Source organism: Phoenix dactylifera, chromosome 1, assembly GCF_009389715.1.
Source record: "Phoenix dactylifera cultivar Barhee BC4 chromosome 1, palm_55x_up_171113_PBpolish2nd_filt_p, whole genome shotgun sequence".
Classification (NCBI taxonomy): domain Eukaryota; kingdom Viridiplantae; phylum Streptophyta; class Magnoliopsida; order Arecales; family Arecaceae; genus Phoenix; species Phoenix dactylifera.
In genome coordinates this window covers 16,785,518-16,808,178 of record NC_052392.1, presented here as the reverse complement: position 1 = coordinate 16,808,178, position 22,661 = coordinate 16,785,518, and the positions used below count along the sequence as shown (strand labels likewise).

General features: G+C 40.9%; 2 protein-coding genes across 4 annotated transcripts; both read left to right on the top strand.

Moving 5' to 3' along the window:
• The first annotated feature begins 1,245 nt into the window (after window positions 1-1,245).
• Window positions 1,246-10,040, top strand: LOC103722894 (DExH-box ATP-dependent RNA helicase DExH12-like). 3 transcript variants are annotated; one of them, XM_039128197.1, is made up of 6 exons: window positions 1,251-1,408; window positions 1,781-1,895; window positions 2,104-2,825; window positions 2,923-5,175; window positions 6,072-6,461; window positions 6,572-10,040. In XM_039128197.1, the coding sequence occupies exons 3-6, from the start codon at window positions 2,127-2,129 to the stop codon at window positions 9,752-9,754; spliced, it is 6,525 nt and encodes a 2,174-aa protein (XP_038984125.1). In that variant the 5' UTR covers window positions 1,251-1,408; window positions 1,781-1,895; window positions 2,104-2,126; the 3' UTR covers window positions 9,755-10,040. The 3 variants fall into 3 exon arrangements, with proteins under 3 accessions (XP_008811841.2, XP_038984125.1, XP_038984121.1); XM_039128193.1 differs by having other exon boundaries at window positions 1,775-1,895; XM_008813619.4 differs by lacking the exon at window positions 1,781-1,895 and having other exon boundaries at window positions 1,246-1,408.
• Window positions 10,041-12,048: 2,008 nt separating this feature from the next.
• Window positions 12,049-20,851, top strand: LOC103722895 (mitotic spindle checkpoint protein BUBR1). The gene is made up of 11 exons (XM_008813620.3): window positions 12,049-12,324; window positions 12,410-12,469; window positions 12,992-13,136; window positions 13,429-13,586; window positions 18,376-18,457; window positions 18,541-18,607; window positions 18,673-18,727; window positions 19,558-19,723; window positions 19,816-19,898; window positions 20,254-20,334; window positions 20,422-20,851. Exons 1-11 carry the CDS (start codon window positions 12,131-12,133, stop codon window positions 20,480-20,482), a joined length of 1,152 nt encoding a protein of 383 aa, XP_008811842.1. The 5' UTR covers window positions 12,049-12,130; the 3' UTR covers window positions 20,483-20,851.
• The last annotated feature ends 1,810 nt before the right edge of the window (window positions 20,852-22,661 follow it).

The window sequence follows — 22,661 nt, the reverse complement described above, 5'->3', positions numbered from 1 at the left end:
TCCCTGGTTCCGGTCTGATTCGGCCCCGTTTCCCACTACGCCATAAATGGGCCAAATCGTGCCCAATTATCACGGACAGGGACAAATCCCCCGGTTACCTCCTAGATAACGTAATCTCCTCCTATAAAAGAGAACCTGGGAGAACCAAAAGGGGGAGGACGACAACAAAAATGGAAACAGATCCCCGGGACTAAACCCGCCGGGAAGCACAGACACAATTGAGGACATCATCCTCTTCGTCTTCTTTATCTTATCCAAATGTTCTTGCTATCTTCTCCATATACTCTCTTCCCTGCTCTCTCCACATATTTGTCCCCTCTGACTTAGGCATCGGAGGGCCGGCGCCGGGGAGCCCGGCCACCGGTTTTCCTTGCAGGACTCGCACACCCCTCCCGCGGTGGAGGACGCAGCAAGCCGGCGCACCGCCGTCCGCCTCCTGCAGCAGCGGAGCTCCTCCTTCCCCGGCTTCCGGCGGCCCCCGGGTCCAATTTCCAGCAACAGAGGTCTTTTAAATAAAAAGGAGGAGAAGCAGCTCCGTATTCGTCTCTCTCATATCGCTGATGCTCCGGTGTGGAAGGTTGCTAAGAGTGGTATATTATTTATGGATTATTACTATAACTATTTAACAACGGAGGTTTGGTTGGCCCCTGCAGTAAACCATTTGGAAAGTGAACATATTTACAAAGAGGCTAATGGCTTGGTACATAGCCAAACATTCTGGAGGACCTTGAGGGTTGGAGAAAAAAAACTGCTTAGAGCACTTCAAAATTTATTGTTCTTTGATTTTTTTGGATGTATCCATACTAAATATATATGAGCCATCCATTTTAGCAGGAAAAAAATAAAACATTTCAGAGTAAAATTTTTATCTGGCTTGTCTTGAGAAACAAGTTGCATACAAAAGAGAAGAGATGGCTACCTCTATGTTGTTGCTATTTTAGCATATAAATTTTATTTTTAAGAAAAGATGGCTATCCATTTGATATAATTTTCATCCACTCTCCATGGTATATGTCTGATCATCAAGAATAATATGCTATCATTTCTTATTATTTTTATATTATATTGTATTAGATAGCTTGATAGCCTGTTAGCACGTGCATGGCATGTGCCTAAATTCCCTAGTTCCTGTATAAGCACAAATTCCGTATCGGATTCGGATCCGGGCCTGTACTGGAATCGGTCCAAACATTACTCGTTTACCTGCCGACCGCCTTATGGGATAAGAGGCGGTTAAGACTTCTTCTTATAGCCGGTTGGAGCGCTCGAGCTGCCCTACTTGGCGACCCTAAAGGCCTAAACCCTTTTTCCCGTTTCGATCTTGAGAGGGGAGAGTGGCAGCGGCGAAGAGAATCCAAAAGAAACCCTAGATTTTTTCCGAGGAGGAGGGAGGAGCGGCTTCGAATCGGTAAGACTCCATCAGTTCGATCGCTTCGTAGATCGTTAGTGAGAAGTAGGTCTAGGTTATTGTCTCTACACCGGGGATTAGGGTTCCATGCTATTTTTAATCATTCTCCATTTTTCGATTTTGTATGCATTTCTCTTCGTAGATTCTTGTTTTTGGTTATATGGATAGGGAAAGAGGAGGAACAATCAATAGTTCAGCCTCCATCTTAGTCCGGGATTTTATTTTTTAGATATTTCTGCGTAGATCCTTTCTGAATTATTGCTTCGGGAATGCTTTTAACTCGAATATGGGGTCTTTTTCATTGTTTTGATTGTTATTTTGATCCAATGTCTCGGTTTTACTTCGTTTCCATGTGTTATGTGGTAGGTTCAGGCCTTTGCTCGTTTTTTGAGCATGGAGGCCTTTGCTTTTCTATCACGGAAAAAAAGGTGATTTATATGGAAAAATTTGGAGAATAGTGTGTCTACCTCGTGTGCCCTTTCCTCTGGTATGCGTTCTGCTGCTTTATTCAGTTTATTTTGTGTGTTATTGCTGTATAAGTTTTCTTGTCCTTTGTAGACTAATTAGGTTCATGCAACGCCTTTTTTGTTAATTTCTGACGTCTTTTTCTTCGGCAACTAGATTTATTTCTTTTTCCTTCTTGTGGATGTTTGGATATACTTTGCTGAAATTTTGGTTGGTCATTATATGTGCAGCTGCAGTCGGCTTTTGAGCAACCATGGCCCATCTGGGAGGTGGTGCCGAAGCCCATGCTCGGTTCAAGCAGTATGAGTACCGTGCTAACTCATCTCTTGTTCTGACCACTGATTCTCGGCCCCGTGACACCCATGAACCCACCGGAGAGCCAGAGTCTCTGTGGGGCAAAATTGATCCTAAGCACTTTGGGGACCGGGCATACAGAGGGAAGCCTGCTGAGCTTGAGGAGAAGATCAAGAAGTCGAAGAAGAAGAAAGAGCGGGAGCCATCACTTGACACAGATCAGAGGAAGGACAGCAAGCGGCGGCGCATCCAGGAGGAGAGTGTCCTCTCGCTTGCTGATGATGCTGTGTACCAGCCAAAAACCAAGGAGACTCGTGCAGCATATGAAGCGCTGCTCAGTGTGATCCAGCAGCAGTTTGGTGGGCAGCCGCAGGACATCCTCAGTGGAGCAGCAGATGAGGTGTTGGCTGTTTTGAAGAATGAAAAGATTAAAAATCCTGACAAGAAAAAGGAGATCGAGAAACTCTTGAATCCCATTTCAAACCAGGTCTTTGATCAGCTCGTCTCGATTGGTAGGCTGATTACAGACTATCAGGATGGGGGTGATGCTGCTGGATCGGCTACTGCAAATGTTAATGATGAAGCACTGGATGATGATATTGGAGTGGCAGTGGAGTTTGAAGAGGATGAAGAGGAAGAAGAGAGTGATTTTGATCAGGTACTTACACGTAATAACATTTTTCTGTCCATATTTTTACCTCAATTTTCCCTTCGAATAAATTAATAAGTAATGATTGTTGCCTATATATGCTTAGGTCCAGGAAGAATCAGATGATGATGATGATGATGAAGGTCAGGAATCCAATGGTGCTGGAGCTATGCAGATGGGTGGAATAGATGATGATGAAATGGAAGAAGCCAATGAAGGGCTTATGATAAATGTTCAGGACATTGATGCCTATTGGCTTCAGAGGAAAATATCTCAGGCATATGAGGATATTGACCCACAGCACAGCCAGAAGCTTGCGGAGGACGTGCTCAAAATACTTGCTGAAGGTGACGATAGAGATGTTGAGAACCGGCTTGTGATGCTGCTGGACTATGATAAGTTTGACCTCATCAAATTACTTCTCCGAAACCGGCTCAAGATTGTGTGGTGCACTCGCCTGGCCAGGGCAGAAGATCAAGAGCAGCGGAAGAAGATTGAAGAAGAGATGACAGCTATGGGTCCAAGCCATACTGCCATCTTGGAGCAGCTGCATGCCACAAGAGCATCTGCAAAGGAGCGCCAGAAGAACTTGGAGAAGAGCATAAGAGAGGAGGCTAGGCGATTAAAAGATGACCGTGGCATCGGGGATGGGGATAGGGATCGGAGGGTCATTGACAGAGATATGGAGAATGGGTGGTTGAAGGGCCAGCGCCAGTTACTTGATCTCGATAGCATTGCTTTTCATCAAGGTGGCCTTCTGATGGCAAACAAGAAGTGTGAGCTCCCTCCAGGATCTTATCGAACTCCTCACAAGGGCTATGAGGAAGTCCATGTGCCAGCTTTGAAGCAAAAAGCATTTGCCCCTGGTGAGGAGCTCGTGAAGATATCTGCGATGCCTGATTGGGCACAACCAGCCTTTGAGGGGATGAAGCAACTGAATAGAGTGCAGAGCAAAGTTTATGAAACTGCCCTTTTTTCCCCTGAGAACCTACTTTTGTGTGCTCCAACTGGTGCTGGAAAGACTAATGTTGCTATGCTCACCATTCTTCAACAGATTGGTTTGAATAGAAAGGATGGGGTTTTAGACAACAGTAAATATAAGATTGTTTATGTGGCACCAATGAAAGCTTTGGTTGCTGAAGTTGTTGGAAACTTGTCTCATCGCCTGAAATCTTATAATGTAGTTGTAAAGGAACTCAGTGGAGACCAGACACTCACTCGCCAGCAGATTGAAGAAACTCAGATTATTGTTACCACACCTGAAAAGTGGGATATTGTCACCAGAAAATCTGGGGACAGAACGTATACACAGCTTGTGAAGCTGCTTATAATTGATGAAATTCATCTTCTACATGATAACCGAGGGCCAGTGCTTGAAAGTATTGTTGCAAGAACTGTTAGGCAGATTGAGACAACCAAGGAACATATTCGACTTGTTGGCTTGTCAGCTACTCTTCCAAACTATGAAGATGTAGGACTATTTTTACGTGTTGATCCGAAAAAGGGTCTTTTCCATTTTGACAATAGTTATAGACCCTGCCCTCTTGCACAACAGTATATTGGTATAACTGTCAAGAAACCTCTGCAGAGATTTCAGTTGATGAATGAAATCTGTTATGAGAAGGTTATGGCTGCTGCAGGAAAGCATCAAGTTCTTATCTTTGTTCACTCAAGGAAAGAAACAGCCAAGACTGCTCGTGCAATAAGAGACACAGCTCTGGCTAATGATACATTAGGTCGGTTTTTAAAGGATGACAGTGCAAGCCGTGAGATTCTTCACAGTCAAACAGAATTTGTTAAAAGCAATGATCTCAAAGATCTCTTGCCATATGGTTTTGCAATCCATCATGCTGGAATGGCAAGGGTGGACCGTGATCTTGTTGAGGAGCTTTTTGCAGATGGGCATGTACAAGTGTTGGTTTCAACCGCCACTCTCGCATGGGGTGTTAATCTACCGGCACATACAGTAATCATAAAGGGGACCCAAATTTATAATCCGGAGAAAGGAGCATGGACTGAACTAAGCCCTTTGGATGTCATGCAGATGCTTGGTCGTGCAGGAAGGCCTCAGTATGACTCGTATGGAGAAGGCATAATCTTAACAGGACATAGTGAATTGCAATATTACCTCTCACTTATGAACCAGCAGCTTCCTATTGAGAGTCAGTTTGTATCAAAATTGGCTGATCAGTTGAATGCAGAGATTGTTCTGGGAACAGTTCAGAATGCTAGAGAAGCGTGCACCTGGATTGGGTACACTTACCTGTACATTCGCATGCTCCGGAATCCTACTCTTTACGGTTTGCCAGCAGATATATTGGACAGAGACAAAACATTGGAAGAAAGAAGAGCAGATCTGGTAAGGCTTATCATTCCTTCACCCCCCCCCCCCACCCCCCTCCCCTTGCTCTTTCATATGCATGTAATCCTCACCATTTTTTGATAAACCTGGATGTAGTTGGGTGCCATTGGAACGTAGTCTGTCAGTGTCAAATGAAGAGTCTGCATAACTGGTTTAGGAGGGAAAAAGGAGAACATCTTCTGGCTGGGAGTGTCTATTTCTGTCTTTCGTTGGCTTTCAAACAAAGCATCATGTTTCTGTATACCAATTTACACGTTTGTGGAACCTTTTAATAAGGGTTTATTGTTAGTCCTGTGATGTGAACGGTACATTGCAGTTTAGAACTAGCATATTGTACAGAATTATGCATTGAAAGCCATATGATTCTATCACCCACTTGACTTCTTCACTTTTTTAGATCCTAATGAAGTAGGAACTTGATGAGTCAATCCGCCTACACGTCTTGCTTTTACTTCTATATCGGGAGTTACTCCATGTATTGCTTGACGTTTTTTGATCAGCACATTCCCTGTTACCAGTATTGTTCTCTGCTGGCAGTTTCGTTGCCTAAAATAAGGTGTTTTTTTAGATATTGATGCATATGGTTTCTTGCTATGAAACTCTTTTATAAGGGAGTCTTCCACTTGATGTTGTTGGACATTTTCTTCAGTTTGTATTACTTCTGTTACATCCTTTAGTTTTTGTATGCATAAATTTTGTGATCCTAGTCCTAGTGTGGCAGAGATACTTCACTGCGATTTTTCATTGCTTGGTTGCATTTGGATCTCATGGACTGAGTGCAGCTTTTGGTTGTTAAGTTTTATAGGAGTGTCTGTTTGTTTAGTAGGAACATGTTGGGAGCCATACCTTTACATTTCTCTTTGTTAATTTCTGTTTGTTTTTGTCTGCTGCAGATACATTCTGCTGCAAATGTATTGGATAAAAATAATTTGACCAAATACGACAGGAAGAGTGGGTACTTCCAGGTGACCGATTTAGGTCGCATTGCAAGTTACTATTACATAACTCATGGGACAATATCCACGTATAATGAGTACCTGAAGCCGACAATGGGTGATATTGAGCTTTGTAGGTTATTCTCACTCAGTGAAGAATTTAAATATGTGACAGTGAGGCAAGATGAGAAGATGGAACTTGCTAAGCTCTTGGACCGTGTGCCTATTCCTGTCAAAGAAAGTTTAGAAGAGCCCAGTGCAAAGATCAATGTTCTGCTGCAGGCATATATATCGCAGCTGAAACTTGACGGTCTTTCATTGACATCTGATATGGTTTTCATCAGACAGGTATTTGTTTTGGTTTTGTCTATTCATATATGAATTTTTATTTTCATGAATATAATTCTTTTTGCCATCTCTTTTCCTAACTGCAACTCAACTTTTGATTCTTTTTGCAGAGCGCAGGGCGTCTTTTACGAGCTCTGTTTGAGATCGTGTTGAAGAGGGGGTGGGCTCAGTTAGCAGAAAAGGCTTTGAATCTGTGTAAAATGGTCAATAAACGCATGTGGAGTGTTCAGACTCCATTGCGCCAATTTTCTGGTATTCCAAATGAAATTTTGATGAAACTTGAGAAAAAAGATTTGGCATGGGAGAGGTACTACGACCTCTCCTCACAGGAGATTGGAGAGTTGATTCGTTACCCTAAGATGGGGAGACAACTTCATAAGTTTATACACCAGTTGCCGAAGCTGAACCTTGCAGCACATGTTCAACCCATCACTCGAACAGTTTTGGGTTTTGAACTGACAATAACGCCTGATTTCCAGTGGGATGATAAAGTCCACGGATATGTGGAGCCATTTTGGATTATTGTTGAGGATAATGATGGTGAATACATCCTTCATCATGAGTATTTCATGCTTAAGAAACAGTATATAGATGAAGACCATTTCCTGAGTTTCACTGTGCCAATCTATGAGCCACTGCCACCTCAATATTTCATACGGGTGGTATCAGATAAATGGCTTGGCTCTCAGACTGTTTTACCCGTGTGTTTCAGACACTTGATTCTACCAGAGAAATACCCCCCACCAACTGAGTTGCTGGATTTACAACCTTTGCCAGTGACTGCTTTGAGGAATCCTTCATATGAAGCTCTCTATGACACATTCAAGCATTTCAATCCCATCCAAACTCAGGTATTTACTGTCTTATACAACACCGACGACAATGTCTTGGTTGCAGCTCCAACCGGAAGTGGGAAGACCATATGTGCAGAGTTTGCATTGTTGAGAAATCATCAAAAAGCATCTGAGGGTGTCATGCGTGCTGTATATATTGCTCCTATTGAAGCTCTTGCAAAGGAAAGATACCGTGATTGGGAGGAGAAATTTGGAAAGCGCCTTGGCATTCGTCTCGTGGAGTTGACAGGTGAACCAGCAACTGACCTAAAACTGCTCGAGAGAGGTCAGATTATAATCAGTACTCCAGAAAAATGGGATGCTCTCTCTCGTCGGTGGAAACAGCGCAAACACATTCAGCAAGTCAGCCTTTTCATTGTCGATGAGCTTCATCTGATTGGGGGAGAAATAGGTCCTGTCCTGGAAGTAATTGTTTCCAGGATGAGGCGTATTGCGAGTCACATTGGCAGTAACATCCGGATAGTAGCACTTTCAGCTTCACTTGCAAATGCGAAGGACCTTGGAGAATGGATTGGTGCTACTTCTCATGGACTTTTCAATTTTCCACCTGGTGTACGGCCGGTTCCATTAGAGATACACATTCAAGGTGTGGATATAGCAAACTTTGAAGCAAGGATGCAGGCAATGACAAAACCAACATACACTGCTATTGTTCAACATGCAAAGAATGGAAAACCTGCCCTGGTATTTGTACCCACAAGGAAGCATGCCAGGCTGACTGCGCTTGACTTGTGTACTTACTCAAGTGCGGAGAGTGGGGAAAAACCTCTATTTTTGCTTGGTTCTGAGATGGAAATGACGACTTTCATTTCAGGGATCAAGGATGACTCATTGAAAGACACACTTCCCCTGGGTGTTGGCTACTTGCATGAAGGTCTTAGTGACTTTGATCAGGAAGTTGTAACACAGTTGTTCCTTAGTGGAAGGATCCAAGTTTGTGTTGCAAGCAGCTCTCTGTGCTGGGGAAGGTCATTGCCAGCGCACTTGGTTGTGGTTATGGGAACCCAATATTATGATGGCCGAGAGAATGCTCATACTGACTACCCCATCACTGACCTGTTGCAAATGATGGGTCATGCCAGCAGACCTCTTATAGATAATTCTGGGAAGTGTGTTATCTTGTGCCATGCACCTCGCAAGGAGTACTACAAGAAGTTCCTTTATGAAGCCTTTCCTGTTGAGAGTCATCTGCATCACTTTCTGCACGACCATTTGAATGCTGAAGTAGTTGTTGGAGTTATGGAGAATAAGCAAGATGCTGTAGATTATCTCACTTGGACTTTCATGTATAGGAGGCTTAACAAGAATCCAAACTACTATAATCTGCAAGGTGTTAGCCACAGGCATCTTTCAGATCACCTTTCTGAGCTCGTGGAGAATGCACTGAATGATTTGGAATCAAGCAAATGTGTTGCTGTTGAAGAGGATATGTACCTTAAACCTCTGAATCTTGGCTTGATCGCTTCATATTACTACATCAGTTACACCACAATTGAGCGATTCAGTTCATCTTTGACTCCAAAAACTAAGATGAAGGGCCTTCTGGAAATCCTGGCATCCGCTTCAGAATATGCACAGCTTCCAATTAGACCTGGTGAGGAGGAGTTGATTAGAAAGCTGATTAACCATCAGAGGTTTTCCTTTGAGAACCCCAAATGCACGGATCCTCATGTTAAGGCAAATGCGCTGTTACAAGCTCACTTCTCAAGGCACACGGTGGTTGGGAACCTAGCAGCAGACCAGCGAGAGGTGCTCCTATCTGCTCATAGGTTGCTTCAGGCAATGGTTGATGTGATCTCTAGCAATGGATGGCTTAGCCTTGCTCTTTCTGCGATGGAGGTGAGCCAGATGGTGACCCAGGGCATGTGGGAGCGTGATTCAATGCTTCTGCAACTTCCCCATTTCACAAAGGAGTTAGCCAAGAGATGTCAGGAAAATCCAGGAAGAAGCATTGAGACTGTTTTTGATCTAGTGGAGATGGAGGATGATGAAAGACGAGAACTCTTGCAGATGTCTGATTCTCAGCTGCTTGACATTGCTCGATTTTGCAACCGCTTCCCCAACATTGATATGACATATGAGGTGTTAGACAGTGAAGATGTGAGGCCGGGGAAAGATATTACTTTGCAGGTTACCCTGGAACGTGATCTAGAAGGGCGATCTGAGGTTGGATCAGTTGATGCTCCAAGATATCCGAAGTCCAAAGAAGAAGGATGGTGGCTTGTGGTGGGCGATAGTACAAATCAGTTACTAGCTATAAAAAGAGTGTCACTGCAACGGAAAGCCAAAGTCAAGCTTGTTTTTACTGCCCCTTCAGAAGTTGGAAGGAGGACATACACGATTTACTTCATGTGTGATTCCTATCTCGGCTGTGACCAGGAATATAATTTTACTGTTGATATTGATGATGCTGGAGGTGATGGGGGTAGGAGCGACTGATTTATTTCCATGGTGGCTGAAAATGTTGGATGTTAGTGGAGCCTTATCGAACCCTACTTTCTACGTAGTTACATAGTTTACGGTGAAATGGTTATATTTGGTCTCTAGCCTTCATTGGTCGTGATTAAGATCTACATGTTCACATTATTGTTGTTTCTTAATGCATAATGAAGTTTGGTTTGTGCTATTTGCTTGGTAATTTTCTGGGTCTTTTATAGACTGGATGAATTTTCTTGTAGTATATTGTTGTATTGGGATAAAGAAGGTAGTAATTGTTGCTTGTTAATGTCTTGCCAAGAAGATGATGGCTCTGGCTGAGATGGTTTTGTCCTGCGTTATGAATTCATCCATTTTGTTGTGGCTGGCATTTTTTCCCAAGTTGAAACTGTATTTGGTTCTTAATTTGTCATATTCTTAGTTATGAATGTGTATTGTACTACGTTCTTTCTGAGCCAGATGCAACTTACGTCTGGGAAGATATCATTTTGAGCCGCGGTTCCTTATGGTATAAAATGTTTTGAGCAGTGCCGTGCTTCTGTCGTCTGAGCTCGTATGGATGGTTCTGTATTTGATGCAGACTGATGGATGATCTAAAAGTCTGGTCAATGATGAATGTTGAGAATTTGGAGTGAGTTCTCCAAACTTCGGAGCTGATGGCAAATTTCGCATCTGCAAGATTTTATGGCCATTTTGGACTCGAAAGTCTTGAGAAAGCGTTATGCTAGCTAAAACATCTTCTTTTCAGGCATTTTGACCTGAGTTTTTGTCACAACTTTTCTATAAGCTTTTTATTTGCGATTTCCCAGGTGCAATGTTTATTTATTTAAATTTTCTTTTAAACAAAAGAGATCATTACAACCTACTGCTAGTGGCGGCAGCAAGCCCTCTAGATTGAGCCTCTCACGAAACTCAGAATGCTCAGCTTTGATATAGAAAAGCTTATTATGATATTAGAAGACTCTGATTAAGTGGGGGAAGATGCCTTGGCTCATGATTTAGAGCACAGAGGTGGAAAAGATTGATAAGGTGCTTGAAGGATCCATCTGATTGCACATCATCCTCTATCTATTCCAAAAACTACTGGATTTCCATGTTTGTTGGATCAATCTCCACCATTAGGGCGTCGTGGGCGCTTTGGTGAACCATAACTTCAATATCAATGTGGAACACCACAAATCAGACTGGCTTTGATGTCAAATAGTGCATTTTTTCTATCCGAGAAAGATCTATCTAACAAGGGAGCAGCAGTAAGATAGGAAGAACAAAGAACTCTAATAGAATGATAGAGAACATAACTAGAAATTCTATTCAATTGAAGATGCTCTTTATAGTGGCTAGGTATCCTTATTCATAGTTGTAGAATTTATTGAACCGACTGATAAATATAACCATATTTGTTTCTTGTTAAAAAGATAGAAGAGTTTTAGAAATAAAGAAAAAAGTAATATTTGCTATGTTATGCTAGGATTTGATTTTATGGAAATGTGTAAAGTTGTTGCAGGAATAAAAAATGTTCTTATAATATGCCTCTTTGACTAATTTTGATATCAGCTTCTTCAAAATTTATCTAAATTTTACTCATACTCGCATTATTTAATTAAATCTTTAGGACTAATTTCCAATCTATTATAGCCTTTTAGAATTGATTTTTTCCGAAGCTAATGTTGAACCCTTTTACCCCTTTGGTCAACCTTTAATATGTATTGGTTCAAATATATGTCAATCATATGCACCGCTCTTATTCATGGGCGGGGATGGATGCGTGAATCAACATCAGAAAAAAAAAAGAAAAGAAAATATGAGTGGATTTTCTATAGCTTAGCACTGTTTGAAAAAATGAGGTGTATTTAAAGAATAATGTCATTGAGTCGCTGTCATGCTTCCACACTAAACATTATTCGAAGTTTGTATTGCAATCACTTCTGCTATCTTGGTCATCAGAAATTATCTTTCATAATAGTCGTTGAAATAGATCAATCCATGAACTTTAATGGAATACTAAGAATGTAAGACTTTTTAGTAGTTATTCTCATAATGTAAAAAACTTTTATGCAGAAATCATTAATTTTTAACAAAAATAAGCACAATTCATCCAGCTACCAGCTTAGAAAAGTTTTGGTTCGTGCATGCATATGCGCCCTTTAGATAAAGTAAGTCAAGTGATACAACTCATGGAGACACCATATCATTTTAGCATATTATTGATTTCCGTTTATCATCATCACGTGACGCGCACGTGACTGAGCCTATTAATTCATTGGCGTTGCCGAGACCAGAGGCGGGATAGCCTTCGTTTGAATTCAAACCTACCTCTCTCTCTCTCTCTCTCTCTCTCTCTCTCTCTCTCTCTCTCTTCTCCTCTCTCATCTCGGAGCAATGGATGACCCATCCATGTCGACGGATCCGGAGACGGCGTTCTTGGCCTCGAAGCAGGTGACGGGGAACGAGTGGGAGCTCTACAAAGAGAACGTCCGGCCTCTGAAGCGCGGCCGCAACGTCCAGCTCCTCAACCAAGCCCTCCGAGCCCAGCACGACCGCGGCCTCAAGAAATCCCTCCTCCAGACCCGCAGGTCCCTTTCTTTCCCTTGGTTTTGGAGGTGATGTAGGGGGTTCATAGAGATCTTTGGTCTGATACCTCTTCTTTGTTGAGGTCAGGGGGATGATCCAGGCCATCGAGGAGTACAAGGGGGAGGATCCTCTTCAGCCGTGGCTCGAGTGAGTGATTCTTTGCTTCTTGAGATTAGGGTTTCTGATCCGAGTATCTTTCTTTGTGTTATATGCTTCTTGGTTGGTTGAAAGATTCCATCAGTCACCTTGATAAGATGGTATTTTTAACCGTTTCTTTTGGTGGATTATTGTGATAAATAATATTAGAAAGAAATTATGCCTTTTCTTTATTTGGATATCTATCGTTCTTGGTGTACGGAGATTTGATTGAAGTGGGCGATCAGAAGTTCTCAAATCACTGACAAAAAAATAGTCGTCTTTGAAGAAGATCGTCACAAGCTGGTTCTATTAGTCATCTTTAATTTCCGTATTCACTAACCTCGTTTTGGCCATTTGAAAATTTCTTTTGTGATTTTGTAGTTGCAATTGGATTGAAGCCTAATTTTTCTGGTGCTTGAAAGAGGGGGAAAAGTTTTTTAAATTTTTTCTGTAAAAGATTAAGATTGCATGCTTTTCCATCTGATCTTACTTGACAACTAAAACTGAGATCTTGTGTTGTATCCTATGAAGCTGCATCAAATGGGTTCAAGAGTCATTTCCCAGTGGAGGCGAGTGTTCAGGGCTGATTGTGATTTATGAACAATGCGTGCGTGCGTTTTGGCATGATGACCGTTACAAGGATGACCTACGCTATCTTAAAGTGTGGATGGAATATGTAGGTGCCGTGCTAACTTTCTTAACTCCCTGTTTCATTTTTCTCTCTTTTTTTCTCTCTTTTTAGTATTGGAGTTCCATAAATTGCTGCCTTATATATATGTACGTACAATACGTATGTATGTATGCGTGCATGCATGTACTAAGTATGTACTCATGCAAGCATATGCGAATGTATGCATGTATCTATGTATTTTTGCATGTCTGTATGTGTGTATGTGTGTTTATGTAGGTATGTATGCACGTGTATATGTATGTTGAATAATTTCGATCGGTTCATGACCACATTTCAGGCAGAGAACTGTGCTGATGCTGAAGTAATATATAGTTTTCTTGAGGCAAACCAAATTGGGCAAAGCCATTCTATCTATTACTCCTCATATGCGTTGCACATGGAATCCAAGAATAAATTGAGAAAGGCTGATGAGATCTTCAATCTTGGTATATCAAGGTGACTCCTACAGAACTCCAATATAATTGCTTTGTGCATTTTGTTCATTTTCTTGTGGATAATAAGTCTTGATATTATATTTAGAAGCCATTAATGAAGAGTAGATAAGTCTAATCAGCTAGTTGATTCAGATAACTATCCTTTTTCAGGTGTATGTAAAATAGAGAAGAATGACAAATTGATGTCAAATTAATTGGAATAATCTGCTCATAGTAAAAACCTTCCAATAAAGCACTATATCAGGAAGAGAAGCTAGAAGTTAATCACCATGACAATAGATAAGTGAACATGGTTCCTTCATCTTTCCCTCCTCATGTATGGTGTTGACAAACACTACTACTTCTGATGCTTATTGAATTGTCCTTTCAAAGATCATCTTTTATTTGGGTTTCAAAACTCCTGTGTGTGGGATCCCGTCAAGTTGTGGCCTACATTGACAAATGGCATCAATATGGTCCAAGTGGGAGAATGTTGGATCCCATTTAATTAGAGCCTACATTTGACAAGTGTCACTTATAAATTCTGATGATCTCAAGGGCTTAAATGATATTTTACAGTGTTGAAGAGTCATCTTGATGAGGGGTGACTCTTCACAGGTGTAACCGCCTGGGGCGTTTGGTCTCTGGAGAAAGCTATAAATAGCCTATCAGACCCCTTCTCTAATACACGCATTAAAAGCTCTCTGGTGGGGACACAAACCACCGTTTCCAGCATGTATACAGGCGTCGCCGGCGTGCATAGCACTTTGGCCACCCTAGTTTTATTTTCTTGCGTATTTTCATTTATTTCTTATGTATTTTCGTATTTTATTAGTTGTTTGCTTGTTTGATTGTATTTAGCTAGTGTAGTGACCCATGATGTTGTTGGGTCATGGGTAGTTACATGATCTCATTTGTGGGGATCATGGGTAGTTGTATTGGGGCTATATATGGCACCCCCTTATCTATTGTTCAGCAGAATATTTTGGGGATTAAAAACGAGACTTCGCTTTAGTATCTGGTGGACTCCAGACTCCTCCCTCCTCCTTCCCCTACTTAATTTCTTCTCTAAATCAACTGTCCCGCATCACTCTCTCTCCAAAAGACTTTTCTGCTAAGCTCTGTTTAGATTAGAGTTATTTTCGGTTGATCGCGATTGCGGATCAGATTTTACGCATCTCAGAGTTTTAAGATGGATTTAGCGAATCAAGGTATGATCCTGTTTATTGAAGTTTAATTTTCATCAATGGTATCAGAGCAGGATTAAATCCTAAATCCCAAAATAGGTCAAACCCATTTTGTTTGAAATAAGTAGAGAGCCCATGTTATTTAAACAAGTGAATGTAACTTTGGTTACGCGATGTGGGACTAAACCTCTACCTTGAGATGGAGGCCCCTTACCCATGTCACTTAAACTAGTGGATGCTACTCTTAGTGGGCAATGTGGGACTAAACTCTTCACCCATTGCGCCTTCTTTGAGAATGGAGGAGAAGAGTGTGTTGTCAAGGCTCTTGGTTATACCAAGACCCGTGACAACCCATCCCTTTGCTCCCATTGCCCAACTTGGAACCGGGAGAACCAACCTCCTCCATAGGCCCCACATGCAAGTAATTGGAAAGTCAGAGAACCAGTCTTGTTTATTTTGGTTCTTAAATTTTATATTCTTCCCAACGTAATCCATCTCTCCTTTCTCTTCTTTGAGATGTTCGGATGAAAGACAGTAAGAAGAAGATAAGGAGGGGAGAAAGGGGGGTTTGGGGCAGTTGGTCTCCCCTTTTTTATGAGGTGGCCGGAGAGGCCACCAGTGGTGGCCGTGCCACCGTGCAAAGGGGAGGTCTTCTTTCCATCGGCCTTCAAAAAAGAAAGGAAAAGAACTGCGTTTACTGGCAATTCTCCTCTCGATCACTGGCGAACCAGCGGTCGGATGCATGGGGACAAGGCGGCAGGCTACCGTCCAAAGGATTTCGGCGGCCGCCGCCGCCGTTTAGGAAAGAAGGGGTCATCGGTTTTGGCCCCTTCTCCATTCGATCGTGAGAAGGAAGAAGAAGGCATTAAGAGGTTTCAGATTTTCGGGTTGAATTACCAACAGTTCTCCTCTCGATCGCTGGCGAACCAGCAGTCGGATGCATGGGGAGAAGGCGGCGGGCCGCCATCCAAAGGATTTCGGCGGCCACCGCCATCGTTTAGGCGAGAAGGGGTCACCAGTTTTGGCCCCTTCTCCTTCCTATCGTGAGGAGGAAGAAGAAGGCATTAAGAGGTTTCAGGTTTTGGGTTTCAATCCGAAAATCCGAAACCCGAATTCGTTTGGCCAATAAATTGGGATTTGTAATTATGACCCTGATAGTATATTATTTCACAAAAGGGACTTCCGTAATTTATATTTGAACCCTATAAGAAAATTTCATTACATAAAGGTCCTCAAATATATTTATTTGGTCCCTTTACTAAAGTTTCATTACAGAACAATACTCTGATAATTACGTATTGCTCCTTATAATGAATTTTATTGCTTAAATGATCCATTTGGAGGCCATTTTTATGATGGATCATAATTATTTAAATTGTTCATTGTTTTCATGATAAAGGGGTGATACATGCATAAGACAAGCCAAAGCATCTTATGTAGGAAAGACAAAGATGATTAAATTTTTTGCATATTTGTGGTGACGAGCCAAAGCATTTCATAAATTTTTGAATGCTTTAATTTAGTCAATAAAAGATCTTTTATCATTTTATCACCATCTCATAAAATTGAACACTTGCATCATACATAATGATCCGGCCCCAAAGGAAAGTCATTATACAAGGTTAATGATGGGATGAAATAATGTTATTAGTATGATATTTATGATTAAATCTTGTTGCCCAAAGGTCTTGAATTCTTCATTAATATTGAACGATATCTAGTGAAAATATCTATTGAATAATGGTGTCTAAGAAAAGCTTGTCAAAAAGGCCTATGTGCTTAAGAAAGGCTGGTACTTAAGTGAGCCTAGTGCACCACCACCGATTTGGAGCTGATCTCGCTGTTATTCTTTGGATTTTTCAACTAGACATCTAAAGTTCATTAATTATCATACTTAATGCATTAGTTTTATCATAAATGGATAAATCATGTAAAGATAATTTTTGATTTATTCACTAAATTGCTAATATGGGTTAGTAATTTAGATAAGGTTTTAGCGTAATTATAGCATGCATATTGATAGTAAGCATATGTTTTGCAGCTTTATTCTCGACAGTTTTTTCTCAATCCATATCATGCATCCCAATACTTAATGGTTCAAATCTCTCGAAATGGAAAGAAAGACTGACATTTACTTTAGGATGCATTGATATTGATCTGGCACTTCGTGAGGACATGCCACCTGTCCCCACGGAGAAAACGACGTCGAAGGAGAAAAAGTTGTATGAGAAGTGGGAACGGTCAAACTGCTTAAGTTTTTTACTCATACAAAATCATATCTCCAAAAAGATAAGGGGCTCAATTCCTGATTGCAAAACTGCAAAAGAATTCTTAACAGCAGTGGAGGAGCAATTTGTGAGTTCAAAGAAAGCCCTTGCCAGTACTCTAATTTCAATATTTGCTTCCTTAAAGTATAATGATAATGGTGATATACACAAGCACATTATGGAATTGCGTGACATTGCTGCCCAATTAAAATCATTTGAAGTAGACATGTAAGAGACTTTTCTTGTATACTTTGTTCTTAATTCTCTGCCTATGGAATACGCACCATTTAAGATCTTATACAACACACATATAGAAAAATGGACTATGAATCAACTTCTAGCCATGTGTGTTGATGAGGAGAAGAGAATAAAGCAAGAGAGGCAAGAAAGTGTTTATCTCACCTCTTATAAGAAAAAAGGATATAAGGAGGTCAGTGGTACCAGCTATCATATTCCTGTTAAGAAGAAGAAAATGAAAGTATCAGCCAAAGTGACTGACAAAAGGCAAATAAAGTGCTTCTTCTATAGAAAACAGGAACATTTGAAAAAGGACTGCACCAAGTACAAGAAATGTCTCGAGAAGAAATATATTTTTCTTTTTCCATTGCTCCCGTCAAGTTGTGGCCCACATTGACAAATGGTATCAATATGGTCCAAGTGGGAGAATGTTGGATCTCGTTTAATTAAAGCCCATATTTGACAAGTGTCACTTGTAAATTCTGATGATCTCAAGGGCTTAAATGACATTTTACAGTGGTGAAGAGTCATCTTGATGAGGGGTGACTCTTCACGGGTGTAACCACCTGTGGCATTTGGTCTCTGGAGAAAGCTATAAATAGTTTGTCAGACCCCTTCTCTTATACACGTATGAAGAGCTCTCTCTCCAGAAGACCCTTCTGCTAATCTCTATTTAGATCAGAGTTATTTTCGGTTGATCGCGATTGTGGATCAGATTGCACACATCTCAGAGTTCTAAGATGAATTTAGCGAATCAAGGTATGGTCTTGTTTATTGAAGTTTAGTTTTCTTCACTGCGATGAAGGTTACTGGATGTCTGTTCACAACAAATTAGAAATTTCTGGGCAGTTCCAGCTGAAGCTTTGGGCAAAACATGCAGGAATGCTCTGAATTTTAATGTTATTAGTCACTGCCGCAAAGCCTGTCATGGGGGTTAATTCAGTGAAAGAGAGAAAACGTATGATGTTGATGCACAATCCAACATTATTAATATAATCTGATATTTTCTAAAATATTTTTTCACAGCCTAATGTTGCTGAAACCAAAGAAAACCTGTCCGTTTGTTATGTGTTTTCTTCTTATATCTAATTATTTATTATTGTTTATTTTCACATCCTAGGAAAGCAAAACCATTGGAAAAGTTAGAAGCTGTGTACAGGACATTTCTTGTACGAATAACCAAGAAACAGGGTGCTGTTGATGTATGACATTCAATGCTCTCATACTTTAATTCTTTGTTTGATCATTTTTCAGCATGTGGTCATTTTTTTTTTGTTTGATATAGGATGAACAACCAAATAATCCCTTGCCAGTTCGAAGCTTTGGAACTGTCCTGACAACAGGAGAAGCTAGTAAGTTTTCATAAAAAAATTAGTGATTTGTACACGGCAATACTAACCTGATTCCAAAATGCCAGGGAGACAGCCTGCAGAAAATTCTGATCTCACGAAAAGGAGGACAAAGCTACAGAGGTGAGCATCTTTTCAGTAGTAAGGGTCAAGTTCTGCCCATCTAACTGGTAGTTAAACCTCTATTTGCAGTTTTATAGACAAGGAAAGGTTTAATTATTCATCATTTCACCATAGTTCAGTAAGCAGTGCCTTTCTACATCTATGAAATATGGTTGCTCCACTAAAGCCCATTCACTTCGAGAGTTCATTTTACTCAAGCCACAGCAGACAATATACATTCATCATAACCACTTAATTTCATACTCTCTCTTTATGATTTTCTCTAAACTCTGTATATTACAAGATACCAAATTGATCACTGCAGAGTTTATTATTGTTATATGAACCTTTCAATTCAGAGTTTTTTTTTTTTGGTACAATCTGGTTATGGGAGCACTCCTGTCAGTAGTTATAGTGATAAAACTGAAAACCTTTAATGTATTGCGGTTCTGAAACTTGAGTCACAATCCATGAGAAAATCATCATTTGAAATATTACATTAATCTAAATTGCACCTTAAATTCTTATATGTTTTTTTTACCTTATGTCCAATGAAATGTGACTTTGTTGCTTTTGTTTAAGCTCTTTTGTTAGTTGAGTTTCTTCTGAATTTTCTATATTATATGTTTTTCACTGCAAATCTCAAAGCCAGATCATGTGTGCTCATACTCCTTGTACTTATCAAACTCCTTGTTTTGTAAAATCACAAATCTAGAATTAGTATTTTAGCATTCCTATTATAAAATCATGCTTGTGAATGCCTGCTTATTTTGTCGGATATTTGCTTTGTAATCTCAAAGATCCAAGTTGATTTATTTTGTTATCATATTCATATTTTTGTGCTTCCACAGGCTTGATTCTAATAGACCCCTTTCTATTTACAATGATGCTAACTCTGGAGCAAGTCATCACTGCAATAATGATGAGAGAAAGGAGAACTCCTGGCACATTCTAGGAACCCGATCAGACCGGAATAAGGAAAATACTTCAGTCCCTGCCAAATGGGTCTCGTATAAGGTTTGATTCTCTCTGCTCAAAGTTTATTTGGTTTATCATGTATGTTTCAGTTGGTATAACTTTTAAATAATTTCTTGATTTTTAATCATCAGATTCCTCAGAAAGTGAGTACTAGAACAGGGCTGGCAACATCAAGCACTCGTATTGAGGTGTATATTGATGAGGAACGTGCAGAGTATGTCATTCCCGAAACTTTAAAAGATTTCATGCTTGTGCAATTAGATTTTTATTAAAAAGACTCAGCACTACAGAACTAATAGACAACAATATAAAAGAATTGTTAGTGATGTTATAAAACAAATGAATAGAGTTATTGAAGTGATCCTAGCATAAGCTACTTTAAACAAAGTAGGTGCATACTATGGAAGGAAAAAATAGGTAACTCAAAATCCACTCAGTTTCTATTATAGCTGTGTCTAGATATTATTAGCAAGGATCCCAAAATTTCCTTCATCAAGATATATGCATTCTTATTCCGTATTTTGCATCTCATTGTCAATCTTGTACTCATTTGAGTTTTGTCTGAACAGTTCTCCATCGATGGATGTCGCCAAGAGTTGTAAGCCTTCTGTATTGAAGCTTAGAAAAGCAACTAGCCAAAACCTCAAGAAGTAAGCAATAGATGGAGAGTTTCTTGTCTATTTATTTTTTTTGTTGTGGCTGACATTCTGATTCAGCTTTCTGCTTACCTTGAACAGGGAAACTGAACTGCTGAAAGAAGATCCATTGCGCAATTTCCCTCTGAATAGTCTGCGATAATTTGGATCTGTGTTTCAGCATCAATCCGACATGTCTGTACTCTTATGAATCTGCTTACCTTGTCCAAGGAAACTGAACTTCTCGAAGAAGATCCGTTGCACAGTTTCCTTTGAATTGTCTGATATAATCGGCGTCTTTCAGTACCAGTCGAACAAGTCTGCTTTCTTATGATGGTGTTATGTTGTTGATTGATGATTTGTGTTTTTTTTCTTCCATTTTTCTCTTTTGTTCATGTGTTCATGCATCCAGCTTTTATCTCCAAATCTGGTTACATTTATATTTGTCCAGGGAATCTACTTTGTAAACTTTGTGGATGTTATGCTGGCACTATTGAATTATTGATTCAAATTTTAATTTTTTTTCCTTCAATGTAGTGTCTTCTGGGAAAATATCCACAATGGTCTCCTTACAGAGTTTGTATACCTTGCACAAAAGGTTAATCAGATTGACACATGAAGGATCCATATTAAGCAAGCAGATATGCTGCCTTAAAATATGAGACTCGTGCTCTGAAATTGAGTCCCTGGTACCATTACTCTTGGGACTGTCTCCATGGTTGGTCCCTTGGTAAGGAACAATTTCTCATGTATGATCTTCCTGCACGTTGTCTACACAGTAATATAATGCTTCAGAATTTAGATATAGCATATGTTGCTGGAAATTGGACTCGGGGGTGACCGCGGATCGAGGAGGAGGAGCTCCGATTGGTTGTACAGCAGTGGACGGCTGTCTCCGGCGGACCTGCAAGAAGCCTATAGCTAGGGGTTTCGACGTAGGCCCTCCGATGCTTAAGTCAGAGTGGGTCTTTTTGTGGAGAGAAGTAGTGGAGAGAAGTAAAGTATGGATGTATTTTTTGGCTGGGAGGGAACCAGAGAGTCCTCTATCTAGAGCTCTCCTTTTTTATAGGAGGGGGTGCAGCGGTTACCTGTGATCGGGCGTGATTGTGCGAATCAATGAATTATTGTAAGCAGCCCGATATTTCGGGCTAGCTGGCGATCCGTTGAGATTGTGTGCATTAAAATGTTGACAGCCATTGAGGCGGAGATCGCGAGATTTGATCCCGGATATGGAGGGCTTGATTTTCGGTGGAGTAGGGAGGTCTGCTTCTTCCTTTGACTGGGTTTTCCTTGGCCTTGAGGTCGTTCGGGCTTAACTCTGCCGGGATCATGCCTGCCAAGGTTATGCGGAGATCAAGGTCGTAAGCTCTGGGGTTGTCGATGCCGAGACGGAGCACTTTGAGGTCGGGCGCTTTAAGGTCGGAACTGCTGAGAGTATGCTTTCTGTCGTCACACTCGTTATCAAGTGTCGGCGATTTGACCATGTGCTTTGAACGATCCATTTTCCCCCAACATTATCCCCTGACTTCCAAGTTCGAGCCATTTTCGAGCTCGGACGAAGGAAGTAGGTATTTTTATCATGCTGGCGATATCAGGCGGATTTAAATTGTCTGTCATTTTGAACGCTTTAGGGCATCTTCAATGAGAGCACGAGGCGGTGGCTTTTTGTTTTTCGAGACGGTTTCGAGCCATGGGTTCATGATGAGGCTCCAGTATTCGACGAGACGCCGCTTTTATTCTGCTTTTAAGGCGATGATCTAGGTTGATACGCTGGTTCGGTTTCTGATGTCGGCACATGGCACGATCTAGATGGAAGGCGTGGCTTGCCTTTATCGATCTGAGCCGTTAGGAGGGTCTATATAAACCCTGGCCTGGCCCTAAAAAACTCTTTATTCAGCCGCCGAAGCTCTTGTCTTCTTCCTCTTTCACTTTCTTCTTCTCCCGATTGTTATTCAGTTTTCTTCGGGGGTGATTCAAGGTGTTTTTTTGGGTGATTCCTCTTGGTTCTTCACTTTTGTCCGTTAGCCTTTCCAGCGAGGACTACGGTAGGTTGTTCTTCTCACGTCTGCTCGGGGGACTGTCAGTCTTCTTTTTTTTGTTCCTCCATTTTTCTTCTTCTTTTCAATTCTATGAGTGAGATAATGTCGGGTGACACTTCTTCCTTTGCTGGGGCTTCTCCTTCTCGGGGGACAGAGCTCGGGCTAGAGGTGAGCCATGGTCCAGATGGGGTCGGGTCAAGCCTAACCAAAGAAGAATTGAGCACGATTCGGACCCAGTTCTTCTTTCCTCGCAAGTTCGAGTTTGAGTTCGTGGGACCGTCAGACCAAGTTATTAGGCCCCCT

What these genes read in the sequence shown, in the direction of transcription:
- LOC103722894 (XM_008813619.4), top strand. Translation starts at nt 2,127, where the DNA reads ATGGCCCATCTGGGAGGTGGTGCCGAAGCCCATGCTCGGTTCAAGCAG. An exon ending in AAGAGAGTGATTTTGATCAG is followed by an intron (nt 2,826 to 2,922) that starts GTACTTACACGT and finishes ATATATGCTTAG; the next exon opens with GTCCAGGAAGAATCAGATGA. An exon ending in ATATGGTTTTCATCAGACAG is followed by an intron (nt 6,462 to 6,571) that starts GTATTTGTTTTG and finishes TTCTTTTTGCAG; the next exon opens with AGCGCAGGGCGTCTTTTACG.
- LOC103722895 (XM_008813620.3), top strand. Translation starts at nt 12,131, where the DNA reads ATGGATGACCCATCCATGTCGACGGATCCGGAGACGGCGTTCTTGGCC. An exon ending in TCCCTCCTCCAGACCCGCAG is followed by an intron (nt 12,325 to 12,409) that starts GTCCCTTTCTTT and finishes TGTTGAGGTCAG; the next exon opens with GGGGATGATCCAGGCCATCG. An exon ending in TTAAAGTGTGGATGGAATAT is followed by an intron (nt 13,137 to 13,428) that starts GTAGGTGCCGTG and finishes ACCACATTTCAG; the next exon opens with GCAGAGAACTGTGCTGATGC.